The sequence below is a fragment of the Lutra lutra genome, chromosome 4 (assembly GCF_902655055.1).
Source record: "Lutra lutra chromosome 4, mLutLut1.2, whole genome shotgun sequence".
In the NCBI taxonomy this organism is placed as follows: domain Eukaryota; kingdom Metazoa; phylum Chordata; class Mammalia; order Carnivora; family Mustelidae; genus Lutra; species Lutra lutra.
Window position 1 is genome coordinate 154027954 of NC_062281.1, and position 22059 is coordinate 154050012.

The following is a 22059-nucleotide window of genomic DNA, read 5'->3' on the forward strand; positions in this document are numbered from 1 at the left end:
TCAACTTGGACTAGCCCAGTTCAAGTGCTCAATGGCCACATATCACTAGGGGCTCCTATATGGGATAGGGAAGATTTTGAGCCTTGCTATCCAAAGTGGTCCACAAATAAGAAGCACTAGTATCTTCTGGAAACTTGTTAGACATGTTGACTCTCGGGCCCTACTCCAGATCTTCTGACCAGAATCTGCATCTTAACATGATCCCCAAGTAATCTGCATGCATGACAGAGCTTAAGCACTGGTCTCAGGCAAGTTACTGGTCTCCGGTTCCTCTTCTGTCAGATAGAGGTGATAATCCTGACTTGGCAGGACTGTGTGAAAATTCTTGGTGGTTTACTTCATGGACTTTATAGTTGGGATTTTAATAAACGGTAGCTGTTATTTAAGAAGGCAATGTAAGAGTGGGTTTTAGGACAGAATAGAGTATGAATTCTGGTTCTATCACTTATGAGCTCTGTGACCTTCATTAACTCCCTTAATGTGAGGCTGAGTTTTCTTTTCTTTCTTTCCTTTTTAAAAAAAGATTTGAGAGAGAGGAAGAATGCAAGTGGAGGGAGGAGCAGAGGGAGAGGGAGAGAGAATCTTCAAGCAGTCAGCCCACTGAGCATGGAGCATAGAGTCTTACACGGGGCTCGATCTCACAACCCTGAGATCACGACCTGAGCTGAAATCAAGAGTTGGACACTTAACTGACTGAGCCACCCAGGTGCTCCTTGAGGCTGACTTTTCTGAACTCTAAAGTGGGGCTAAAACCTATCTTTCATTGCTGTTGTGAGGACAGGGTGTGGCACAAAGGAGATATTCAACGATGGTAGCCATACACTGGTGCGCGCACGTGCGCATGCACACAAACACATACACACACACACACACACCCCTTCTTAGCTGGGCCACCTTATAGTAACAAATCATGCTCAGCTGCCTTGTTAATTCACATGCCTTCTCTCCTGAACCACCAGAGTGTTATTTCCTGTGGCTCCAGTCTATATTTCACAAGCAGAACTTAAGGACAGCAAAAACGTTTATTTGAAAAAATTACTATGTATTGAAAATATACATTAGAAATTATTACATACTTCCATAGCATTCCCCTCCCCCACCACAAAAGTAGAAATATCCGCTTGCTATGCTAATGCCATAGGTAAAGTCAAAAAGGAAAACACCATCAGCCCCCTTTCCTCATACATTAGAGTCAGGGGGAAAGAGGTCAACTCCTATCTACCAATCAGTAGGAATTTAACAAGTCCCAGTCTTCCACAGCAAGACACACATATTTCTGCTTTGAAGACTGTGAAGAGTTGCTCTGGTCCTTCTCTGGCTCTTCAAAAGCTCTCTTCTTGCTCTTCTTGGACTCCTGGCTCAAGACAGCTTCCCGCTTTAACAATGGCGCATGGCAGTCTGGGGCTTTCTCTTTATAGAACTGGAGTTTCTCAGAAGAGTTCACAGGGGTGTCTGCCAGGGGACACTTCACGGGGGCTTCTGTTCGAGCCCGCTTGCCATCTGCAAGAGTGAGAGAAGGGAGGGGCAATGAGTTGACCATGCTGGGGTGCGAAGGCCTGCCCGAGTCCAGAAAGATGATCCAAGGAAGATGACAAACAGGGAGAGGCTTGGATTCATTTTATTGTTTTCTGAAGGCCCTATCGAGTGACCCTGGCCTGCGCACTAGTGTAGGTTGGAGGCACGCACTCACACAGGAGGACGACAGATATGGATTCAAATCCCAGGTCTGCTGTCTCCTGGAGAAGTCACCTTGGGCAAGTAACTGCTCTGAGATTTACTCTTCTTATCTTTATAAGGTTATAAAACTAACTTCATAAGCGTGATGTGAAGATAAATGATGTAACATATGAAGTGCTCAGCACACAATTAAAGCTCAGAAAATCTTACCTATTATTATTCAAAATACGGACTTTGTCTTCTAAACAAGAGCCACATTTGGGGCACAGCCCTAACAAATGATACCAATTTATTCTATAGTTTTTGGTAGGCCCTGAATTCTTACTTTGTTACCTTTACTTTTCCTTCATTTTGATTTTATTGCTTGATTCCTTTCAAAAAGTTTTGGTAAAATATACATAAATTTACCACTTGAATGATTTTTAAGTGTATAGCTCTGTGGCACTGTGTACATTCGCACTGTTGTGCAAACATCACCGTCTTTCTCCAGAACTTTCACTTAGTGCAAAATGGAAATATTGTATTTGCTAAAGGGTAAGTCCCTTTCCTCTCCCCCCAGCCCCTGATACCCACCACTCTATTTTCTGTCTTTACAAACTTCACTATTTTAGGAACAACTTATAATAAGAATCACAAAACATGTTTCTCTTTGGCTTATATTTCACTTAGCATAATTTCTTCAAATTTCATCCACGTTATAACACTATGTCAAAATTTCCTTCTCTTTTTTTTAAAGATTTGAGAAAGAGAGGGAGAGAGAGAGTGAGGAAGAGCGAGCATGAGTGGGGGAGGGGCAGTGGGAGAGGGAGAAGCAGGCTCCCTGCTGAGTAGGGACCCTGACATGGGGCTAGATCCCAGGATCCCAGGATCATGACCTCAGCCAAAGGCAGAAGCTCAACCAACAGAGCCACCCAGATGCCCCCAAATTTCATTCCTTCTTAAGGCTGAATATTCTACTATATGGAAATACCTCATGTTGTTTACCCATCCATATATTTTTTTAATTTTTTAAGGATTTTATTTTTAACTAACCTCTACACCCAATACAGGACTCAAACTCACAACCCCGAGATCAAGAATGGCAGGCTCCACTGACTGAGCCAGCGCCCCTATCCATCTTTTGATGGATACCTGGGATGCTTCCATCTTTTGGCTAGACTTAATTCCTTTTTTAATGTTCTGTACTCGATCTACTTTTGTGCTGCCACATAGATGTGATACACAGACATTTAACTATGTTCCTGGTGGTGGTGCTCAAAGCCAAGTGGGAACTGACACCGGAGCATGGTGAGAGAATACAAGTCCTGATGATCTGTTTAAGTCCATACTATCATAATTACTTTGCCCACTGGGTGAAACGGGCTGACTGCTTTAAGGGTGCAAATAACCTAATAGCAAAAATTCCAAAGAAAAGGGAATTTCTCACAGAAGTGCTGAGCTGCTGTTCGAGGCTCCCCGGTTTCTCGTGGCTTCACAGCTTCTGAAGTCACACGTTCCCACTGCAGAACAATCTAAAACATATTTGGAAAGATTTGAATCTGAACAATATCTCAAGCTTTTAATCTCTAGCTTTCCTTGCTCCCCCAGCTCCCTTCCATAAACACAAACCCTTGTCGTAATCTCACTTCAGATGACAGGTGGTGGTAAGAGTAACTAAGTCAAGACCGGATTTTCTGTTTTAATGCAAGAGTTGATCAGAACAATCACGCTGGATATATGGATCTGCAGGACTCGGGAAAAATCTATCAAGCTGATTCCCTATCTATTTTCATCTCCACTGCAAGCCAGAAAGAAGTGTATAGCCTTAAATTAAATAATTTTCACACATTCCTAGACTCGCTTTCATGCCTTAAAATATATCAAATATAATTCAAACTCTTGTATGTGTGTAAAATGCCCACGTTTCCATGTTCTCATGACATTCCATGCTAGGTTTCCATTTTCCAAAACTGTTACAAATCTATTTTCATGGTAAACTACTATAAATTCTTTTGGAAATTTGGCTGAGTATAAACTATGCATAAATAAAGTGATTATTTCACATATACCACAAGTAACAATGACTTTTAACTTACTATTTCTCATCATAGTATGCAATAAAATGATCATAAAGAAAGCCAAAGAAAACCCTTCAGGACAGAGACAGGACAATGTAATGTAAGAATGTAATGTAAGAATGTAAGAATACAGTTCCAGAATGTAAGAATACAGTTCCAAGCTTAGCGCCATTGTCTACTAGCCAGGGTATCCTTGGCAAGTGATTTAATATTTTAGGCTCAATATTTTCATCTGTAAAATAGTATTAACAATAGGACACAGCCACCTGGGGCTGCTGTGAGGACTAAATGATGAGGTTAGCAGTGGCTGGCACACAGAAAGCACCCAGTAAACACTAGGTGTCATCCATTCTACAATACTTCCCTGACTATGGGGAACAGGTCGGATCTTAGAGAACACCAGTATAAACCAAACCTGGTGACTCAGCAGGCAATACGGAAAACAGTCCTTCCACTGACAGAAACAGGAATGTCGATAGGAAGAGCTGCTTGGGGAGAGGGAAGAGGAAAACAAGCTTGGTTCTGGACACACTGAGTCTGGGGTTCCCAGTAGAGATTTATGGACAGTATTTAGGAACAGGTTCAATGTGTCAGAGAGGGCAAAATCTTCCCACAGGGAAGGCTAAGGCTGTAAGAACAGTTAAGATCACCAGGAAAGTGAGAGAAGACAGAGGAGGAGAGGGGAATCAGCAGGAGCCAGAGGGAGAAATGAGAGGGGAGTGAGGAGAAAAGCCAGGAGAGGGAAGCGTAAGGCGGGCGTGTTCATACCAGCAGTGCAGAAAAGCCCAGGAGAGATGGAGAATGAGATCACACGCCACCTGCAAGAAAACACCAGCCAAAGAGCAGTGGAGGCCAGACCCAGGTTACAAGGGATTAAGAACCGGGTGGGCGGTGAGGAAGTGGGCAAGATCCTAGAAACCACTTCACAGCTGCACTGGGGGGATGAAGAACACGTTAGAAAAAGGGTAAGTCACATTTATACACAGAAAGCAAGCAGCCAACAGTGTGAGACTGAAGACTGACGGGCAGGGTAGTAGAGGGAGACCCCAGAGACTGGAACCCACAAACATGCAAGGGCTCATCCCTGGAAACCGGTGGCATACCTGCCCTTTGGACAGGAGGGAGGTAGGGTATGGCTGAAGAAATGGAGACATTCTGAGACAGAGACAGGGAAGTAAGGGGACTGCTATTAGTTGGCCCTAATTTCCTGTCACCTGCAGAGAGCAGGGCAGGAGGAGACTGGAGTCAGCCTGAAACATTTCAACAAGGGATCAGCAAGAAATGGGGAAAACGCTGCGGCCACCCTCCAGAGGCCCGAGCAGGGTGTATGATCAGAAGCTGCGTGTGGGAAGGAGCCTCATCATCTTACAGGCACACCTTGGACCTAGGCTTAAGCAGATACTGCATGTTCTACACATGGAAGGTTTGTGGCGACCCTGTGTGAAGCGAGTCTATTGGTATCATTTTCTCAATAGCAGCTGTTCATTGCATGTCTGTGTCCGATTTTGGTAATGCTCATACCACTTCAGATTTTTTCATTATTATTATATATGTTACAGTCATTAGTGATAACTAACTGAAAGCTCAGGGGATGGCTAACATTTTTTAGCAATAAAATATTTTTAATTAATGTGAGTACCTTATTTTTTTAGACATGATATTATACACTTAACAGACTAGAGGATACACAAATACTTTATGTGCACTGGGAAACCAAAAAACTCACTTGACTTGCTTTATTGCAATATTTGTATTTCTTAAAAAGATTTATTTATTTGAGAGAAAGAGAAAGAGAGAGAGTATGGTGGGGAGGGGCAGCGGGAGAAGGAGAGAATTTCAAGCACTGATTCCCTCCTGAGCTCCAAGCCCAATGTAGGGCTCAATTACAAGGCCCTGAGATCATAACCCGAGCCCAAATCAAGAGCTGGTCACTTAACCGACTGAGCCACCCATGCACCCAGCAATGTTTGCTTTAATACAATATTCACTTCATCAAGGTGGTCTGGAACCAGACCCATAGTATCTCCACAGTACACCTGTACGTTCAGGCCGGGTTAAATACCAGCTAGGTATTTTACTTCATCCTTACTAAGCTCTATAAGAGCGATCCTGTTTTCTGCATTTTCTAGATGAAGAAACAGTAACTCCAAGTTACGTTAAGTAAACAGCTATTGGGTTGCTTAGTCAGGATCCCAAACCCACGTCTCCTAAACTCCATAGCCTATACTCATTCTACCATGCCCCCGCTATCAAACTTCATCAAGACTTCGTATGTCCGCCCCATACCTGCCCGAACTCCACTGCATACATGCAGGATTCATCTGATGCTACAAACTGTCATAATGATTTCAGTATGCATCGTGTGGACAAACATCACAGTGCTCCTGAAATCCTGACTCTCCCCTTCTTGATTACTTATATGGAGGTGATGCTACAATTAGGCACTTGGATAGGTTCACCATCACACATTAGAGTAGGACCAAGGAGGAACCCAAAACAAAACAGTTTGCTGGGTCTTCTAGAAACATTAAACTGTCTGAAGAAGAAAGGCACCAGTCCCAGGCAAGCCGCCATCTATTGGTGCCCTAAGACTTGGTTACCTTCTGACTTCCTCCTTAGGTCTCTACTTTACTAAGTTGAGGAACACCACCAAGAAGACAAGGGAGAATCAAAGGAAAGTCAGCCAAGAAGTTGAAAATGGGAGGGTTCGCTCAGTGAGAGGACACACACACACACACAAAGACATTTCCTCACCTAAAGCTCTAAGAAATTTGCCCAAACTAAGGAGGAGAGTCAGATTTGAACTGTTCTCAGTGTGCCTTATTCTCTTTCCAGCATCTACACGCTGCTAAGAGAATGTGTCCTTCTGCAGCTGGACATCCTGCTTTTTTGCAAAGCAAGCCAGAATTTGCTTATTTTCTGAGTCGTTTATAAGACGGCATTTTCTCCTAGGGTGAATAAGGATGAGGCCCGACCTAGAGATCAGAGCATGAGGTCTAAAGACCGGCATCTGACACCCTGCCTTCCGTAGCTGGGTCAGGTAGGGGCCATCAGTGCCTATGATTTGATGTGAAGATGATAATTCAGCCAGACAGAAGATTAATGTTTGTTCAAAGTGTTGACTAAGGCAGCTGGTGACTTAAAACAAGAAGCCACATGCCTGTGAGAGAGAAAAAACTGTAGTACCTGGTCAGCCCAGCCCTCTGTCTTACAGTTACTGTGATCAAATTCCTTCAAAGGCACTTTGGAGTGGACAAGGCCTATGTGGGTCTGGAGCTTGTGTTTGACAGCTTTGATGTCCTACGAGGGAAAGAACAAGAAGGAACACACATCTGGTCAATTCTTGCTTGCTTTCAGTAGGAAATAAACACCATCACAAATACCAGTCCTTTCTAAGCACCAATTAGCAGGAGCCAAAAATATCTAATTGTGAGTCTGGAGAAATAAGAGAAGGGAACAAATGTCTTACCTTGAGCCCTGTCCCAGAAATATCTAAGCAGTTTAGTTTTCTAAAAGAGAAGAGGTATCCAATTCCCGCATCTGTGATCTCAGGGTTACCTAGATGTCAAAAACATAGGCTGTATAACAGTATTCAGCAGAGCTCAGAAAAAAGGCCAAACAATGATAAAATATAAAGTATTGAGTGAGCAAACTTTTCAGAGTTAACTACTATTAGGATCTTATCTTCATCCTGTCTGTAATGTGGAACAGCCACGCTAGATGACCCTTAAGATCCTTTATATAAAGCTCTAACTTTCTAGGAGGGGGGATTAGCAGAAAAATCAACCAGGAAGTTATTCCGAAGGGTTTAATTTGGAGCCTTATGAAAACAGCATACATAAACATGTATTAAAATGGTTTATCGGACTTTGCTCATGGCTATTTCACCTCCAAAGTAAAAATAGTTTTAAAAGATTTTCAAAGGCATTTAGACATAGAGACTACTACTCTTACTAACCTACACTATTTCAGAAATTTTTCTTACATATTACCTTTTCAAATCATTGTCCTATAGTTAGCACTGAGTCCTCAAAGCCATGAAGACAATGCCTGGCACATTCCAGATGCTCAAAAAATGTTTGCTGAATACATACACTTTCCTGGGAGGGAGGCTGGACATTCACTACTATCTTCATTTTACAGAAGTTGAGGCTCAGAGAGGTTAAATAACTTGCTCAAAGGTACAGAGTTGTTAAAAAAAAGTAGCAGAGCAAGGAGTGTTCTCTGACCTTAAACCCCTGTTCCTTTCCTTCTTCTGACACCACACCATCCTGCCGTATACTGAATGGATGCTCAATTAAATTATAAGTGATCTCTATTGACTTTCTACCACTGAAGTCCACATCTGGTTAATCCTGAGTATGTTATCACAACTGTGAATTTATCCAGATTTTCATCAAGCAAGTATTGATTAAAAGACACAGCTGACAGACTCTATAAATCAGCAACTCAGGGAGTAAAGGTGAGCCAAATGTCCTTTATATACGCCATGACTAGGATAAAAGTCTGCCCTGTCTGCACACCGGGAGTGGCCCAAATGCATGTGGCAAGGCTCGGCCACACACCGGGAAAGGTGCGTGGTCAGGAGTCAAGAGCATCTGGCTTTACTCCTGCTCTGCCACTAGCTGGCTGTGGCACCTAGGAAAGTCACCGCCCTCCATCTTACCACCTCTAAAATGACAGGGAAGAACTAGGAGATTTCTAAGGCATTCTTCCAACATGAAGAACTATAATGTCTAATGAAACTTACAAGATAAGTCTAACAATGTTAGATTTTCAAGGCCTCTTTTCATCACTCGAACTGGTGCTGTCATTTTCCGCACGCCGGCATCAGATAAACAATTGTCCTTCAGGTGGAGTTGAGTTACACTAGGGAAACAAAGACCGTAAGTAAATCACTTAGAGTTTGAGAAAGCCTATGTGCAAGAACAGGCTTTCATAAACTTCACCTAAAAATAAAAGGACCTTCTATGTCCTGTTTTATTCACACCCAACGCATATAGCAGAGTTATAAACCCTTTGGTGCTGTTTACTAACTGGTTAACTTAGGGATCAAAGTGTCATGTAGTACTATCTCAGATGGCAGAGGGCACTAAGGGTATATGGTCAAATGAGGTAAACAGGGACTTCATTAAGGGGATAAATATACCTTGTTTTATACAAAAGCTGCATTCATGACAAATCCTATGTGAAAACCAGAAACATTCTAAATATGTCAGGAAAGTCTACTGAATAACTCCTATGAGAATTCTTTTTGCAAAGCAAACAATCCTTTAATTTTGACTAACTTTATAAATCCAGATTTTCAGATTGGTTTTTTGGTACACCCATAGCCCAATCCATCCAGCTAACCTGAAATTAGTGTATTAATTTCCTCCACTGTCCCACACACAAGACATCTGAAACTTTACTAAACTTCACAAAGAAATACCTTTGTATGGGGCAGTGTGTAGGTGTTGCTGTCTGAGCCAGGCCCCAGGAAGCTGGTTAGACTCAAGTTTGTCATGCTGTTATGCTTCCGGCTGTTTATGAAACCACAGAAGAATCTGTCTGGCCTCCTGTCTGCTGGCCAGACTGAGCAACTGGAGATCAGCTGGACTATTTGTGAATGGTACTGGGTGATTTCTTTAAACTATGGTTCTTGAAAAGAATTAGGCACTCTTTAATAGTTTACTTTTGAAATAATCTATAGTTCATTGAAAAGAATGCTTATAGACAACTGTAAATATCTCTTGTTAGAATAAACTAGGACTGGACAGACCAAGGGCAAAATCATTTTCACCCCATGTAGTTTTGTTTATTACATGCCGAAATAAAGATTATTTAGAAAATGAACCAACTGACTTACCTTCCTAAGAACTGTTCAATCTATATTGCTTGTGCCCAGTAGAGGAGATTGAAAATGTTTTAGGCAAGAAAATAAGTAGCAAATAAACACAGGATTGGAAAGTAATCAGCATTCTTCAAGATGATCCCATGGATCATCCTTTAAAAAAAAACAAAACAATTCATCTACAAGGGGTGGCAGGTCAATACCTAGACAGTGCCTCATTGGTGAGATGTTCTAGAAGTTCATGCTCATCTCCAAGCTTGCAACAGGAAAGATCCAGGCAGGTCAGCTCCCGGAAAGACTTAATTTCCTCAAGCTTTTCTGAAATCACCAGGTATCTGTGGGGCATGGAGAGCAATCAATAGCTTTTCTTTTCCTTCTTTTAAAACATTACCATTTGTGGCTCTGTGATATAGTCAGCATTCCATCAGGACAAGGAACTATGAAATAAACAGACTTCACCCATTTCTATGTGGGCACAGGCTGAATTTTTTCATTAGTGAATACCTTGAGTCTTTTTACATGATGGTGGAGGAAAAACTTTTAAATAAAAATACACACGCAAAGGCAAGACACAAGAGAAAATACATCTGCTTTGTCAGAAGACAGACCTTGGTGTTGGGACCTAATGGGAAAATTTCCAACTTTGGGATTCTCAAAAACGTAATCATTCATTCTTTTGAAGTTCCTTTTTTTAAAGATTTTATTTGAGAGAGCAGAAGAAAGAAAGAGATAGCACGTGTGTACAGGGGGAGAGGGCAGGAGGAGAGGGAGAAGCAGAGCCCCTGCTGAGTGGGGGGCCTGATGTGAGGCTCCATCCCAGGAATCTGGGATCAGGACCTGAACCAAAAGCAGATGCTTGACTGATGGAGCCACCCAGGCACCGCTTGAAGTTGCCTTTTATCTTAGGCTCAGTATCTACTGGTTTGAAAACTGGAATAGGGCCTGAACTCCGGGTTCTAATCTCTGCACATCCCCAAGAATATACCAAGTGATACTTGGCAGATCGTGTTTTATCGTTTCTATTCAAACACACGTTTCAGTAGCTGACCTCTCCACTGCGCCTGTTAACTCTTCTCTGAAGGTACGTGCAGTATGACAGACTACAAGGACTCCATCTCATCTAGATGGTTAAGACAAACATGTGAGCACAAACAATTTAATTACACTGGAGCACCTTGGCAAACTGTTATCAGGAAGCATCAGGGAGGCCTCTGGAGAGGAAAAGGAGATCAAAAGGGCATTCCGCAGCCCAGGCTGGGGCCTCCGCCCTGCTTTCTAGTTGTTCATCTATTTCAGATGATGTCAATGAGAAAAAAATGAAAAGGGATTAGGTGTGACAGGAAATAGGAGAGGATCCGAAGAGAAAGGAAAACTGACTTGTGGTAAGAGCGTGCCTTTCTCATCGACTTTCCTCATAGGTGTCTAGAAGTTTCCAGAGCAAAATGGTATGCTAGGATCTGTAGAGTTAACACTTAAAAGTGTTCACTTCTCTCTTCTGTTATTAGGATCATAATTACCAAAAACGAGATGGAATAATGTGAGGGCAAGAGGGAAGTGAGACCTCTTTTCTTCCTATCTCCAATCAAAATAAGATGTACTGAAGCTGATCGTTGGCCTGACTGCTAGGTACAGATGGCATGGGGCACTGATATCCTCTCTAAGCTGCCTGGTGACAGAGCTCAGCTGGGTACACAATTGAGCCTTATTTACTCAGACGTATTTTAATTGCACTGTAAATAAAGCTGCTGTTTTCCATCTTCCAATCACAGAGCTGAAGTGGGTTAATGGGGATTTGGGGGATTACTGGCAATCAAATCAGAGGAAGGAAAACACACCACCTTTGATGAATTAACCAAAAGATTTTTAGTAATTCTGAAACAAGGGTTATCTGCAAAGGACATAACAATGTATAATGTGATTAACAAACTACAAAAATCAAGGCTGAGAAACCAACATGCAAAGCCACAGACACTACTAGATGCTTATCTAGGACATGATCAAAGCTCTCGGATCTTGCTCAATGCTGTTCTTCCAATTTATCCCTTAACCAGTTCAGAATAGTGTAATAGAGAAGCAACAGAAAGTACACAGACATATTTTAGTGTCAGAAACACCTAAGTCTGGATTGTAACAACCCTAATTAATTGTGTGACTGTGAAAAGTTACTCAACCTCTCTGATCCTCAATTTCTCTAGCTGAAAATGGGGCAAATGATTACTTCTTTTAAGGATTACTAAGATAGGGGCGCCTGGGTGGCTCAGTGGGTTAAGCCACTGCCTTCGGCTCAGGTCATGATCCCAGGTCCTGGGTTCGAGCCCCACATTGGGCTTTCCGCTCAGCAGGGAGCCTGCTTCCTCCTCTCTCTCTGCCTGCCTCTCTGCTTACTTGCGATTTCTCTCTGTCAAATAAATAAATAAAATCTTTAAAAAAAAAAAAAAGGATTACTAAGATAACTATAAACAATATTCCAGAAGTACAGGCATCTTATATAACCTCATTTCATGGTAGTTATTATAATCACTTCATTACATAGGGTGGTATTTTAAGGGAAACATACTTGTCTCCCAGTACCACTGGTCGGATTAAAAATCACTGGGCTTTCAACACAGGAAGGAAATAGTTTTTACAGGGTCAGAACACAGTTGCAAAGATATTACCTTCTCCTTCTGACAAGCAGTTTTGTGACATACCCTTACACAGTAAGTGCCCAAACCTCCCCAATTATCTTATTTTCAATAATTTTCTTACTCTCCTTCCCTTTGACCTGAACCCTTTCATGCTGGTAAAACCTTTGCTGGTACAGCATCAGCCTTGGATTATAAAAGCAAGCCCAAATCTCCTGTCTTCTTCCTCTTTCCCTCTGGGGATTCAAAAGGAGAGGGAAGTTTGGGATGATAGTGGAAATTTTTTTTTTTTTTAAGATTTTATTTTTAAGTAATCTCTACACTCAGGGTGGGTCTCAAACTCAAGACTCCAAGAGCAAGAGTCCCATACTCTTCTGACTGAGCCAGCCAGGCGCCCCCACAATTGAAAATCTTAATCTTGTATCTGAACAAGACAACAAAGTTTAGAATTGTTGCAATAAAATATGATTCAAAAGATCACAATCACATTAAAAATGTTTCTTCTATCTTTCCGGTTATAAAATACAAGTTCCTTATAGAAAAAATTAAGAACATGTGAAAAGTTATAAAGAAAATTAAACTGCAATCCCACTATCTAGATTGCATTTTGAAAGATTTCTTTTTTCTTTCTATATATACAACACATATAAAAATACCTGATTTTTTAAAAATTGGATCATATGGTACATGCAATTTAATCCTTTTAAATGTGTCATATATGAACATTTCACACCATTTTAAATGATCTTTGAGTACTATCTCAACAGCTATATAATATTTCACCATATGAATGTACCATAATTGGCTTAAATTCAATTCTTATTGTTAAATATTCAGCTTTCAGGTTTTCACTATTACAGTGTTGTAATGAACACCCTTATATGAAAGTATTTGTTCCCATGTCTGTGTATTACATTAAAAATCAGGGTTCCCAATAAATGAATTAATGGGTCAATCAAATGGTATGGATATTTTTAAGGCTCCTGATACACGTAGTAGCTGAGCTGCTTTCCAGAAGTGTCACTAATTTATGTGCTTGTCAAACATGAATGAAAGTGCTATTCTCCTTCAATCCGACTACTGGAGTGGTACACAGGCATCACAAATGAATAAAAAGCATTTTCGCTATCAGGAGAAATACTTAAGCTAGAATGGTACATGGGGGAAAACAGAATACAAGTTGAACACAGAGTATATTCCCCAATTATAAAGATATATATTTGAAAATGATTATCATGAACAGTAGGATTACGAATTTCTTAAAATTATAGCTGTATATATTTTCCCATGTACTGCCTTTATAATTTTAAAACATCTATCATAATTCTAATTTTCATGGTTCTATTTTTTTCTACAATGGACATAAATAACTTGAAACAATACATGAAAGACTAAAATGTTATTTTAAATATATGTGTTATATATTTGAATATTGCTTAGCTTTTTCATTCAGGCGACGTAATTCTTTTTTCTACTGGCAGCAGCATAGAGATGGAGCTTTCAGAAGGTGCCAGCTCAGCTCCCAAGTCCACGGCTCTGCTCCTGTCTGCATGTGTTTATCCCTTGTCTTTTTAAAGTATTATATTTGGACTAGGCTGAAACCATTATTTCTGAGCCAATTAAATAAATATTGCTTTTTTGTTTTTTTAAAGACTTTTTTGAAAGAGAGGAGTTGAGGGAGGGTCAGAGGGAGAGGGAGAAGCAGACTCACCACTGAGCGCGGAGTCCCAGGGGCCAATACTAGGACCTTGAGACCAGGACCTGAGCCTAAGGCAGATGGTTAACTAACTGAGCCACGCAGGTGCCCCTCTTTCTTGCTTTTTGAACCATATGAGTTTAGCTTATGCTTTCTGGTATGACTTTCTCCTCTTACATGCTATTTTTTTTTAGCCTTGTTTTAATGGTCCTCTTGATGGTACTTCTTAATAGTAAGCTATCTTTCACACTTTCTAATCACAAAAAAGGTTCACACAATGGCATATTTCAGTTATTTTTAAAATCTACGGGTATTGACAGCAAATGATCTTTAAAATATATCAAGAAAGCAAGGTGCGTAACAGTGTAAGCAGTGTGCGTCCACTTGTGTAACAAAGGGGAGAGCTATAGATGAACGTGTATGTACAGGTTATCTCCGAAATGACGTAAAAGAAATCGTGAACAGTAGCTGCCTCTGGAGAAATAGGAGATAAAATGGGAGAGAGGTTATGTTTCACTTTGTACCTTTTGGTGTTTAAATTATTTTCCATGGCAGTTTCTATTTTTAAATTTTCCACATTTTTTAAAGGTTGTTTTTTTTTTTTTCTTTTTTAATTGGTTCCGTGCCTAGAGTAGAGCCCAACATGGGGCCTGAACTCACAACCCTGAGATTAAGAACAGAGGTGAGATTAAAAGTCAGAGGCTTAACCTACTCAGCCACACAGGCACCCCTAAAGTTTCGTTGTTGTTTTTTTTTAATTAGTAGATGCTTTAAAAGTCATTTTATGGTAGAATAAAAACTTTATTTATTTTTTAAGTGGAGCCCAAAGTGGGGCTTGAACTCATGAGCCCAAGATCAAGACCTGAGCTGTGGACAAGAGTCTAGGATGCTCAACCAACTAAACCACCCAGGTGCCCTAGAAACTTTAAATACATCAATAAAAGTACATAAGCAAAGGCAAGTCAGAAGAGAAAACATCTCTGTCAGAAAATAGACCTTGGTGTTCGGACCTGTCAAAATGTGTCATGGGGAAGCCTCACTAAAATGGGAGTCGTGAGGTTTCTGCTAGTGGAGCATTCAGGCCCTTGACCCACGAGGAAGAGCCCGACTTGACCTTACACGGACTTAACCTTTCACGTGAAAACTACTCTACTATTCCCAGCCAAAGGAAGAAATGCTTTCCTCATCCTGCCTAGCAATAGCATCATCAATGAAAAGCCTCCACCCTTCAAACTCCAAGTTTACTCCAAAGGATTTTTAGTTTGTAACAACCTTCCCAGCTTTCTTCTCTCCTCCTCAAAAAAGTATGTCTCTCCTTTGTTCCCCCAGACTTGCCTGTGGTTTTGCCATAGCTTGATTGTCCCAGATTGCAATTCTCTTTTATTCCTGAATAAACCCAGGTAAAATAACTGGCAGTTTCTATTTTTAAAGTGAACAGACCTTATTTGAAAATTTCCAAACTTTAGGATACTTGAAATTTTAATAAGTCTTTTAAAGTTACCTTTTATCTAATGCTCAATATCTAGAAGTTTGAAAATTAGAACAGGGCCCAGAACTCTAGTTACTAATCTTCTTATCCCTAGAGCATACTAAGATACTTGGCAGATGATACCCTGTCGTTTCTATTTTCTCATACTAGAAAAGTTGGTAGAAGAGGTTCTTTTTTTTTTTTTTTTTTTACTGAAAGGAGGAGTGGTGGCCATCAAGCAGTGACAAAATGGTTTCAAAATAAACCTGTTTTCTGGTGGGCGGGGATAGGTAGGGAGAAAGACTGATTTTTCTCAAAATACCCTGCCACTTTGTATTTAGGAGTTTTAAATTGAAGTGCTATTTGATGGGGGAAGCCCCCACACCTATGAAGTCCCAGAACTAGACAGAATTAACATACCCTATAAAATATTCACTATCCTAATCAGAATACCCACCTGTTTCGCAAACATAGGGAGCAAAGTACCAGACTTCCATACGCCTCTGTGAATTTCTGTAAAGCCCTCAGGCCAGCACCTGGCTCTGTGAATTTCTGTCTGGCTTCTGCAGCAGAGAACAGCTTTTCAGCAATCTGCTCAGGAAAGCCAATAAGGGAATCAATGTGATCAACATTGTCGGAGATAAAGCCCAGGACGAGGCTGAAGAGAGATTTGGCAGAGTACCGAAGATTCCCCTCTCGGGTATATGTGAAGATGAAATGATCAGTCTTCTCTTTCTGTGCAGTATCATCTTCTCTGTTCATGCAAAGCTCCACAGAGAAGCCTTTGGGAAACAGTCTGAAAGGCCTTGGCTTCTGCAGGCTACTCCTGACACCATCCAAGGCCAGATTGACCATGTGCAGCTGACCATTTTCTCGTACATAGATGGGTCCTGGGTCCAGGTGGTTTTCTGAGTTGAGGTAGTAAGACATTGCCTTGGTTGCAACTGTAAGAGCAAGGCACAGAGGAAGCAAATCCAATTAATACGCCATTTGTACACGTAACTTCATTGTGCTGTGCTCAGAGCTTTACGAGCCTAGCAGGAAGGCCCTCTGGTTGGTTTGGGGAAATAAAGCTTCCCAGCTGCCTGTAAACTCTGACATCTACAGGCTGCTCTACTCCCTCTACCTGAAATGCTGACTCCTACTTTCCCCCTTTTCTTTGTATCTGGTGCACTCCCACTCATCTTTCAAAAGGCAGCTCAAATCTCATTCCTAAAATTCACCCTGGGGAAGTTACAGAAGCACACAGAGTCGTCTACAAGGAAAGTCATGGCAGCACAGTTGATAATCACAAAACAACTGGAAATAACCTAAATGACCAACAAAAGGGGTGTTATTAAGTAAGTTATGATACATCCACACCATGGAATGTTAGGCAGCTACTCAAATCATAAAATTTTTATTGTTTTGCAGGTTACAAACAGTACATATAGAATTTACTACTACTGTTTTTAAAAAACTATGCACAGGAATGAAGACCAGAAACTAGTAACTTCCTTGCTACCCTGGCACCCTCCACATCTTTGTTGTCTCAGTGTTCTGCTACTGATTTATTCCTGGGCCTTCCTCTCATTCCACCAGCTTGAGTTCCTTGAGGAGAGGGACCATGTTTCATTCATCCAGACTCCCTAACTTAGTTCTGGCATATAACAGACCCTGAGTAGGTATCTGTGGAACTAAAGTTTACTCATTTGCTAAGCCTTGCATGGACCCACCAAAACACGGGTTTTTTGGAACTACAAAGAAAGACCTCCATCACAAGAGCTAACCAAAAAAAAAGTATTCTACCCCTTGGAAACATCATATCTCTTAAGGCTCTATTTAGGACACTTCTGACATAAGGCAAAACACCAAAAACAGTGGGCATTTATGCAATCCTATGGGTGCCATTTTGTGCTCAAGCATTAATTGGAATAATTTTTGTTTTCCTGAGAAACCGTGAGATCTCAAAAGTACAGGAGAAATTCCTACATTAAATAGAAATATTTGATTATCATTTCCACAACAATTTAAAGAGAGGTGAGAGCTAAAATTCTATATATGTCATAGAACTGCCATTATCTTTAAAAGACTCTGACTTTTAGAGTGAAGTAACCCAGCTTCTGCATCAATGCAGGGCTGGGCTATAGCTCTGATGCCACGTAAAAGTGTCAGCAAACAATCAAGTCAGTGATCAAAATGCTGAGTCTTTGGAGATCAAACAGTGATCCTGTTTGTGGGCATCGGTACGATCCCTATTTCTCCTGAGGATAATTACGTGGGTAAAAGCACATCAGAAAGAAGGGCTCTACCTAGTCTGACAGCCTCACCCTTTCCTGCTCAGCTTCTCTCGCCCTATGGCCATGCCATACCACCCAAGTAAGGTGGCTGCGCTCTCTTGTCCCACTGGTCTTTGCCCATTCTGCTCCCTTTGGTTGGAACATCCTTCTCAGCTTTCCTGACCTAGCTAATCCTTACTCATCATTAAAACCCAGCTCAACCATCATCTCTCTCCTGGGAAATCTTCACTAACCCCTGCATCAGTGCGCACCTTTCTGGTTTTCCCAGGGCACCCGTGTCTCTTCTCTATATAGCACTTAGCCCTGTGTCCTATGTTCACTTGCTAATGTTCCCAGAGCTGTGAGCTCTTGGAAGGTAAGGCACTTATTTGACTTGATTAATCTCTTTTCCCCAGGCCCAACACAGTGCCTAGTACTGCGTAAGCCCTCAACAGGTAGGTGCTGAACTGAATGAGAGGAAGGGTGAGACCTCAAAGGGACAGACACAGTGCTCAGAGCTGCTGGGCCTGCTGATACTGTTGCTAGGAGCCAGCTCCTCTTCCAGGCAACAGCTGTAGGCTCCTCCCCGACTCGCCAGACCCTTCTGCAGGTGGTAGAAGCATAGCAAATGATGGCAGGATACTGCTACTGGTACTACCAGGAGAAAAAAACCCTAAAACCCAGACAAAAAACTCCTGTCACGGTGCCAGCTCTCATAACCCATACTCTTGCCAGTATTCAGGGCCTGCTGCTAAGGAGAGGCCTCACGTATTCTAAGCTCTTCTTCCAGCAGAGGTAAGTATCTGGCCCCTGCAACTTCACATACTTTAATCTTGATGAGGAGATAAAGCAGATCCCCTCAGTCTTTATCCCTGGATTTGCACATTTGGAGTCCTACTCTACCTGTGGATCAGAAATTAGTCACCAGGCATGGCCCTAAAAAGCAATAACTTGATTGTAATAATGGAAAGGCAAATTCTATGGGGAGAACATATTCTAATGGATCGGCACATCATAAGCTCCCTGACAATGGAACAGGGTCTGCCCATCCACATTACTCCTAATCCTCACCCCAACAGTGTGTTCCACAAACTTTGGAGTCAAAGGGACAAGTGGATAAATGACCACTTCAGGTGTAAATCAGAAAAGTTTGATTCCATCCAGCAGAGGGCACAAGCAGCCAGGGACCAGAGCAAGGACGCTAACCCAGGCTGCCCCAAATCCTGGCAAGCTTCTCTTTGCAGGGATCACTTTCAAAAAAGGCCCAGTTCTTCCCTGCTCAGCAGGAAGTCTGCTTCTCCCGCTGACTTCTCTTCTCTCATGCTCTCTCTCTTTCATTGTCTCTCTCTGCCTCTCAAATAAATAAATAAAATATTAAAAAAAAAAAAAAAAACTAACGGCCCAGTTCTGGTTATTTTTTACTTCTAAATTACTCACAAAATGCTGACTGTCTTTCTAAAAGATGAAAAGAAAAAAAATCCAGTATTTCCTGAAGAGTAAAATCCACAGTCTCTGTCCAGAAGCCCCAAGGCTCCTCTGGCTCTTCAATGAACGTACTTGAGGTACATGAGGTACCTGAGTGAGGTACTTGGTTCAGGGAATCCTGGTAACCCTTGAGTTCTACTACTAAATTCCTGCATCTTGCATTCGCTCAATAAGAAGCTTCCTGAGAGTTTGTGAGATACTATAAAATGAGCTAAGAATTAAATGAATGTTTAAGTCTTGCAAGGTTAAGAACCATTAAAGCAAGAGAATTCCACATACAACTTCTATATTTGGCTTTGCTTACGCCTGGCTGTTGTACATGGTGGTCTATTATAAATGGGCCCTCAGGCGACAAGGCCTGTTCTACACCATGGCAAAAACCCCCTACAAACAAGAAAATCAAAATAATTAGTATCTGCAAGAATGTCCAGTTTAGATCTGCATTAACTATATTTTCAAGCACGTCATTTTGTCAAATGAATAAATGTAACCTTACCACATTAAAAACTCAGTACTCTGTAGTCTCTGAACTAAAATAACTGATAACTAAACATGACAACTTTCTAGATCTTGAAGTCAGTTTTACCAAGCAGGAAGCAGACCCAATCAAGAAGCCAATCAAGTAGACTGGAGGGGGGGAATCAGAGGCAGAGGCCACAGGACCAAATTGTGAGCTGAGTCTATGGCTCTCTAATGTGAAGGAAAAAAGAAAGCACCTAACTTAGCAGGCAAAGAACAATCCCCTAAAATAATCATAGTAACGATAGTGATGATGACAATGATACTAGGTGTGATAGCTAGCATTTCTTAAGTACCTACCAGTTGCCAAGCATTGTGCTAGGTACTCAAGTGATCTCACATAACCCTCAACAATCCTATTAGGTCAGGATTGCCATTTAACAGGTTAACAAGGCTCAGAGAAGTGAAGTAACTTAAGGAACAGAACTAGTAAGTGACAGAGCCAGAATTCAATCACAAGCCTGTATTACTCCAAAGCTCAGACTCTTTCCACTGCATGATGCTGTCTCTCAAGAATAAAAATATGACATCAGCCTTAAGGATTAAAAAAAGATGTTAAAAATTAATCTTACCCACTGTTGATCCCTCTGGTGTTCACTGGCTTAAGCTGGGGGTGGGGGGCAGGGAGGAGATAAAAAAACCAGTGGCCATCTGAGGAAAGAGCTGGTGGGAACAGAGCCAGGACAGAGCTACACTGAGGCCTCCCTTCCTCCCTCTGCCAGGGCAGAAATTACCCACATCCACACACCAGGAAAACATCTGTCAAGCCATGGCCTTCATCCCAAGGCTTCAGACACCCTTGGTTTATTTGAAAATGCAGTATCTTGAGAAAATTCCTACACAAAAACTTGAACAGAAACAAGTTCCAAACCACCAATAACCAACTAATGATCTTGCCTTGGTTGTTCTGTGTCACCACCATTATTCAATTTTCCACCCTTCTCATTATTTTTTCCCTACAGAGTGCACTTTCCTACCTGCCTTCTCACCCAAACCCTTTCCTCCCCCAAAGCTCCAGAGGGCCACACCAGACCCAGCTCCCTACTTCCCTCCAGGAGCACACCAATCTCTCCTACATCCTGACACTCTTACAGTTCTTCTACCTGACAACCCTAGAATTTTTTTTAACATAAAACCCAATCTCTACACCCCAAATCCTAACTCCCCTCCCTTCACCCAGTCCCAGCATCCCTGTCCCCACCTCTCACACCTCAGGCCCCTCCAATCCTACCCTACCAATGCCCTTCTGAAATGAGGTTCCTGGTCCCAAACACCCAATCCCACCTTCACCTGCCTCTCCTTCCTTCCCTACACGGTTCCACCTCCAGGCATTCTTCCTCTGTCCTTCAAGTATTCTTCCCTTCCTCCCAGTCTCTGGGATTCCCTCTCCTAGGACTCCAATCCTATAACCTTCAAAATCCCCTTCCTTCACGCCTCACGAAGCCCAACCTCACAACCCACAGCCCAACTTTTCTTCCCTACCCCCAAGACCCCACTCCTTCTATTCCGATCCTGGATCCTTTCCTTCTTACACTTCTCAAATCCCACTCCGTCTTCCCCTTCTCCAGTACTGCAATCTCCATCCCTCCCTCAATTCCCACGCATGCCCCTCCCCGAGCCCGCCCAAACTAACCCTGCTCCCTTCTTCCACCTTGCCCCCAATTACCCTACGAGGCACCCCGACCCCACCCTTGAACCCATCTCCCACATCCCTATATCCTCATCCTCACATCTCACCCGGACCACACCCCAACCCCGTCCTTCCCGGTCTTCCCCTCCCCCATTCCGCCCCTCCCTCACACCCCGCCCCCGCCCCCACTCGCAGCCTCAGGCTGCGTGAGCGGCCCAGCCCGCGGCCGCCACCTACCTGTGCCCCTGCCCGGGGCTGCGAGCGGCAGCTTCTCGGTGGCGGCTCCCTCCTCCCGCGGCGCGCCTGAAGGGGGAAGCGGCTCGACGCCGCGGGCACAAAGCTACGGAGGGTGGGACCGAGAGAGGTTGGGAGGAGGGAGGGGGCTGGGGGCGACCTGGCGCCGTGGGACCGCGGGGCTGGCGAGGGGCGGGGGGGGGGGCGGGGGAAAAGGCTGGGCTGGGGAGATGCGCGTGCGCGGGACCCGGCATGAGGGGCGGGGCCGGGATGGGGGCGGGGCCGGACCGGAGGCGGGTCGGCCCCTGGGAGAAGACCTGAGGGTCGGAGGCGCGGATCCGGGAGAGGTAGGCACTGCGCGTGCGTGCTCGCGCGGGGGTGGGTCTCCTGGGTTCTGCAAGCCCCTGGAATTGATCTGAGGTGGGGGAGGGTAGATGGTGCAGGCTCAGGCATTTGCTTGGGGAAAGGCCTTAAGCTAAGGCTACGCACTTCAACCTACCAAGTAAAGGAGAACATAGGGATGGAGCTTGCGGGAGAGGTGGGGCAAATAACCGCGAGTCGAGAAATGTGCGCGTTCT

General features: G+C 42.8%; 2 protein-coding genes across 5 annotated transcripts in view; one reads left to right on the plus strand and one right to left on the minus strand.

The window, feature by feature from the left end:
* Positions 1–1003: 1003 nt before the first annotated feature.
* On the minus strand, positions 1004–21696 carry LRRC42 (leucine rich repeat containing 42). 3 transcript variants are annotated; one of them, XM_047726263.1, is made up of 9 exons: positions 21485–21695; positions 20196–20280; positions 15813–16303; positions 9771–9902; positions 8485–8603; positions 7204–7292; positions 6921–7034; positions 3104–3188; positions 1004–1500 (listed from the first exon to the last, which is right to left on the minus strand). In XM_047726263.1, the coding sequence occupies exons 3-9, from the start codon at positions 16283–16285 to the stop codon at positions 1226–1228; spliced, it is 1287 nt and encodes a 428-aa protein (XP_047582219.1). In that variant the 5' UTR covers positions 16286–16303; positions 20196–20280; positions 21485–21695; the 3' UTR covers positions 1004–1225. The 3 variants fall into 3 exon arrangements, with proteins under 3 accessions (XP_047582219.1, XP_047582220.1, XP_047582218.1); XM_047726264.1 differs by lacking the exon at positions 20196–20280 and having other exon boundaries at positions 7204–7288; positions 8481–8603; positions 15813–16299; positions 21485–21696; XM_047726262.1 differs by lacking the exon at positions 20196–20280 and having other exon boundaries at positions 15813–16299.
* Positions 21697–21730: 34 nt separating this feature from the next.
* IFT25 (intraflagellar transport 25) overlaps positions 21731–22059 on the plus strand; it is a 34841-nt gene continuing 34512 nt past the window's right edge. Inside the window, exon 1 of one of the 2 annotated variants that reach the window (XM_047726270.1) lies at positions 21731–21828. The gene's annotated coding sequence lies outside the window, so the exon portion shown is untranslated. The remainder of the gene's footprint in view (positions 21829–22059) is intronic. The other variant, XM_047726267.1, reaches the window with a different exon arrangement.

Bases quoted from the DNA above. Each gene is read 5' to 3' on its own strand.
- LRRC42 (XM_047726264.1), bottom strand. From the start codon at position 16,285: ATGTCTTACTACCTCAACTCAGAAAACCACCTGGACCCAGGACCCATC. The intron at 9,903-15,812 runs GTGGGTATTCTG...CATGCCCCACAG, and splicing joins TCCCTATGTTTGCGAAACAG to ATACCTGGTGATTTCAGAAA. The intron at 3,189-6,920 runs GTACTACAGTTT...AATATGTTTTAG, and splicing joins CAGAGGGCTGGGCTGACCAG to ATTGTTCTGCAGTGGGAACG.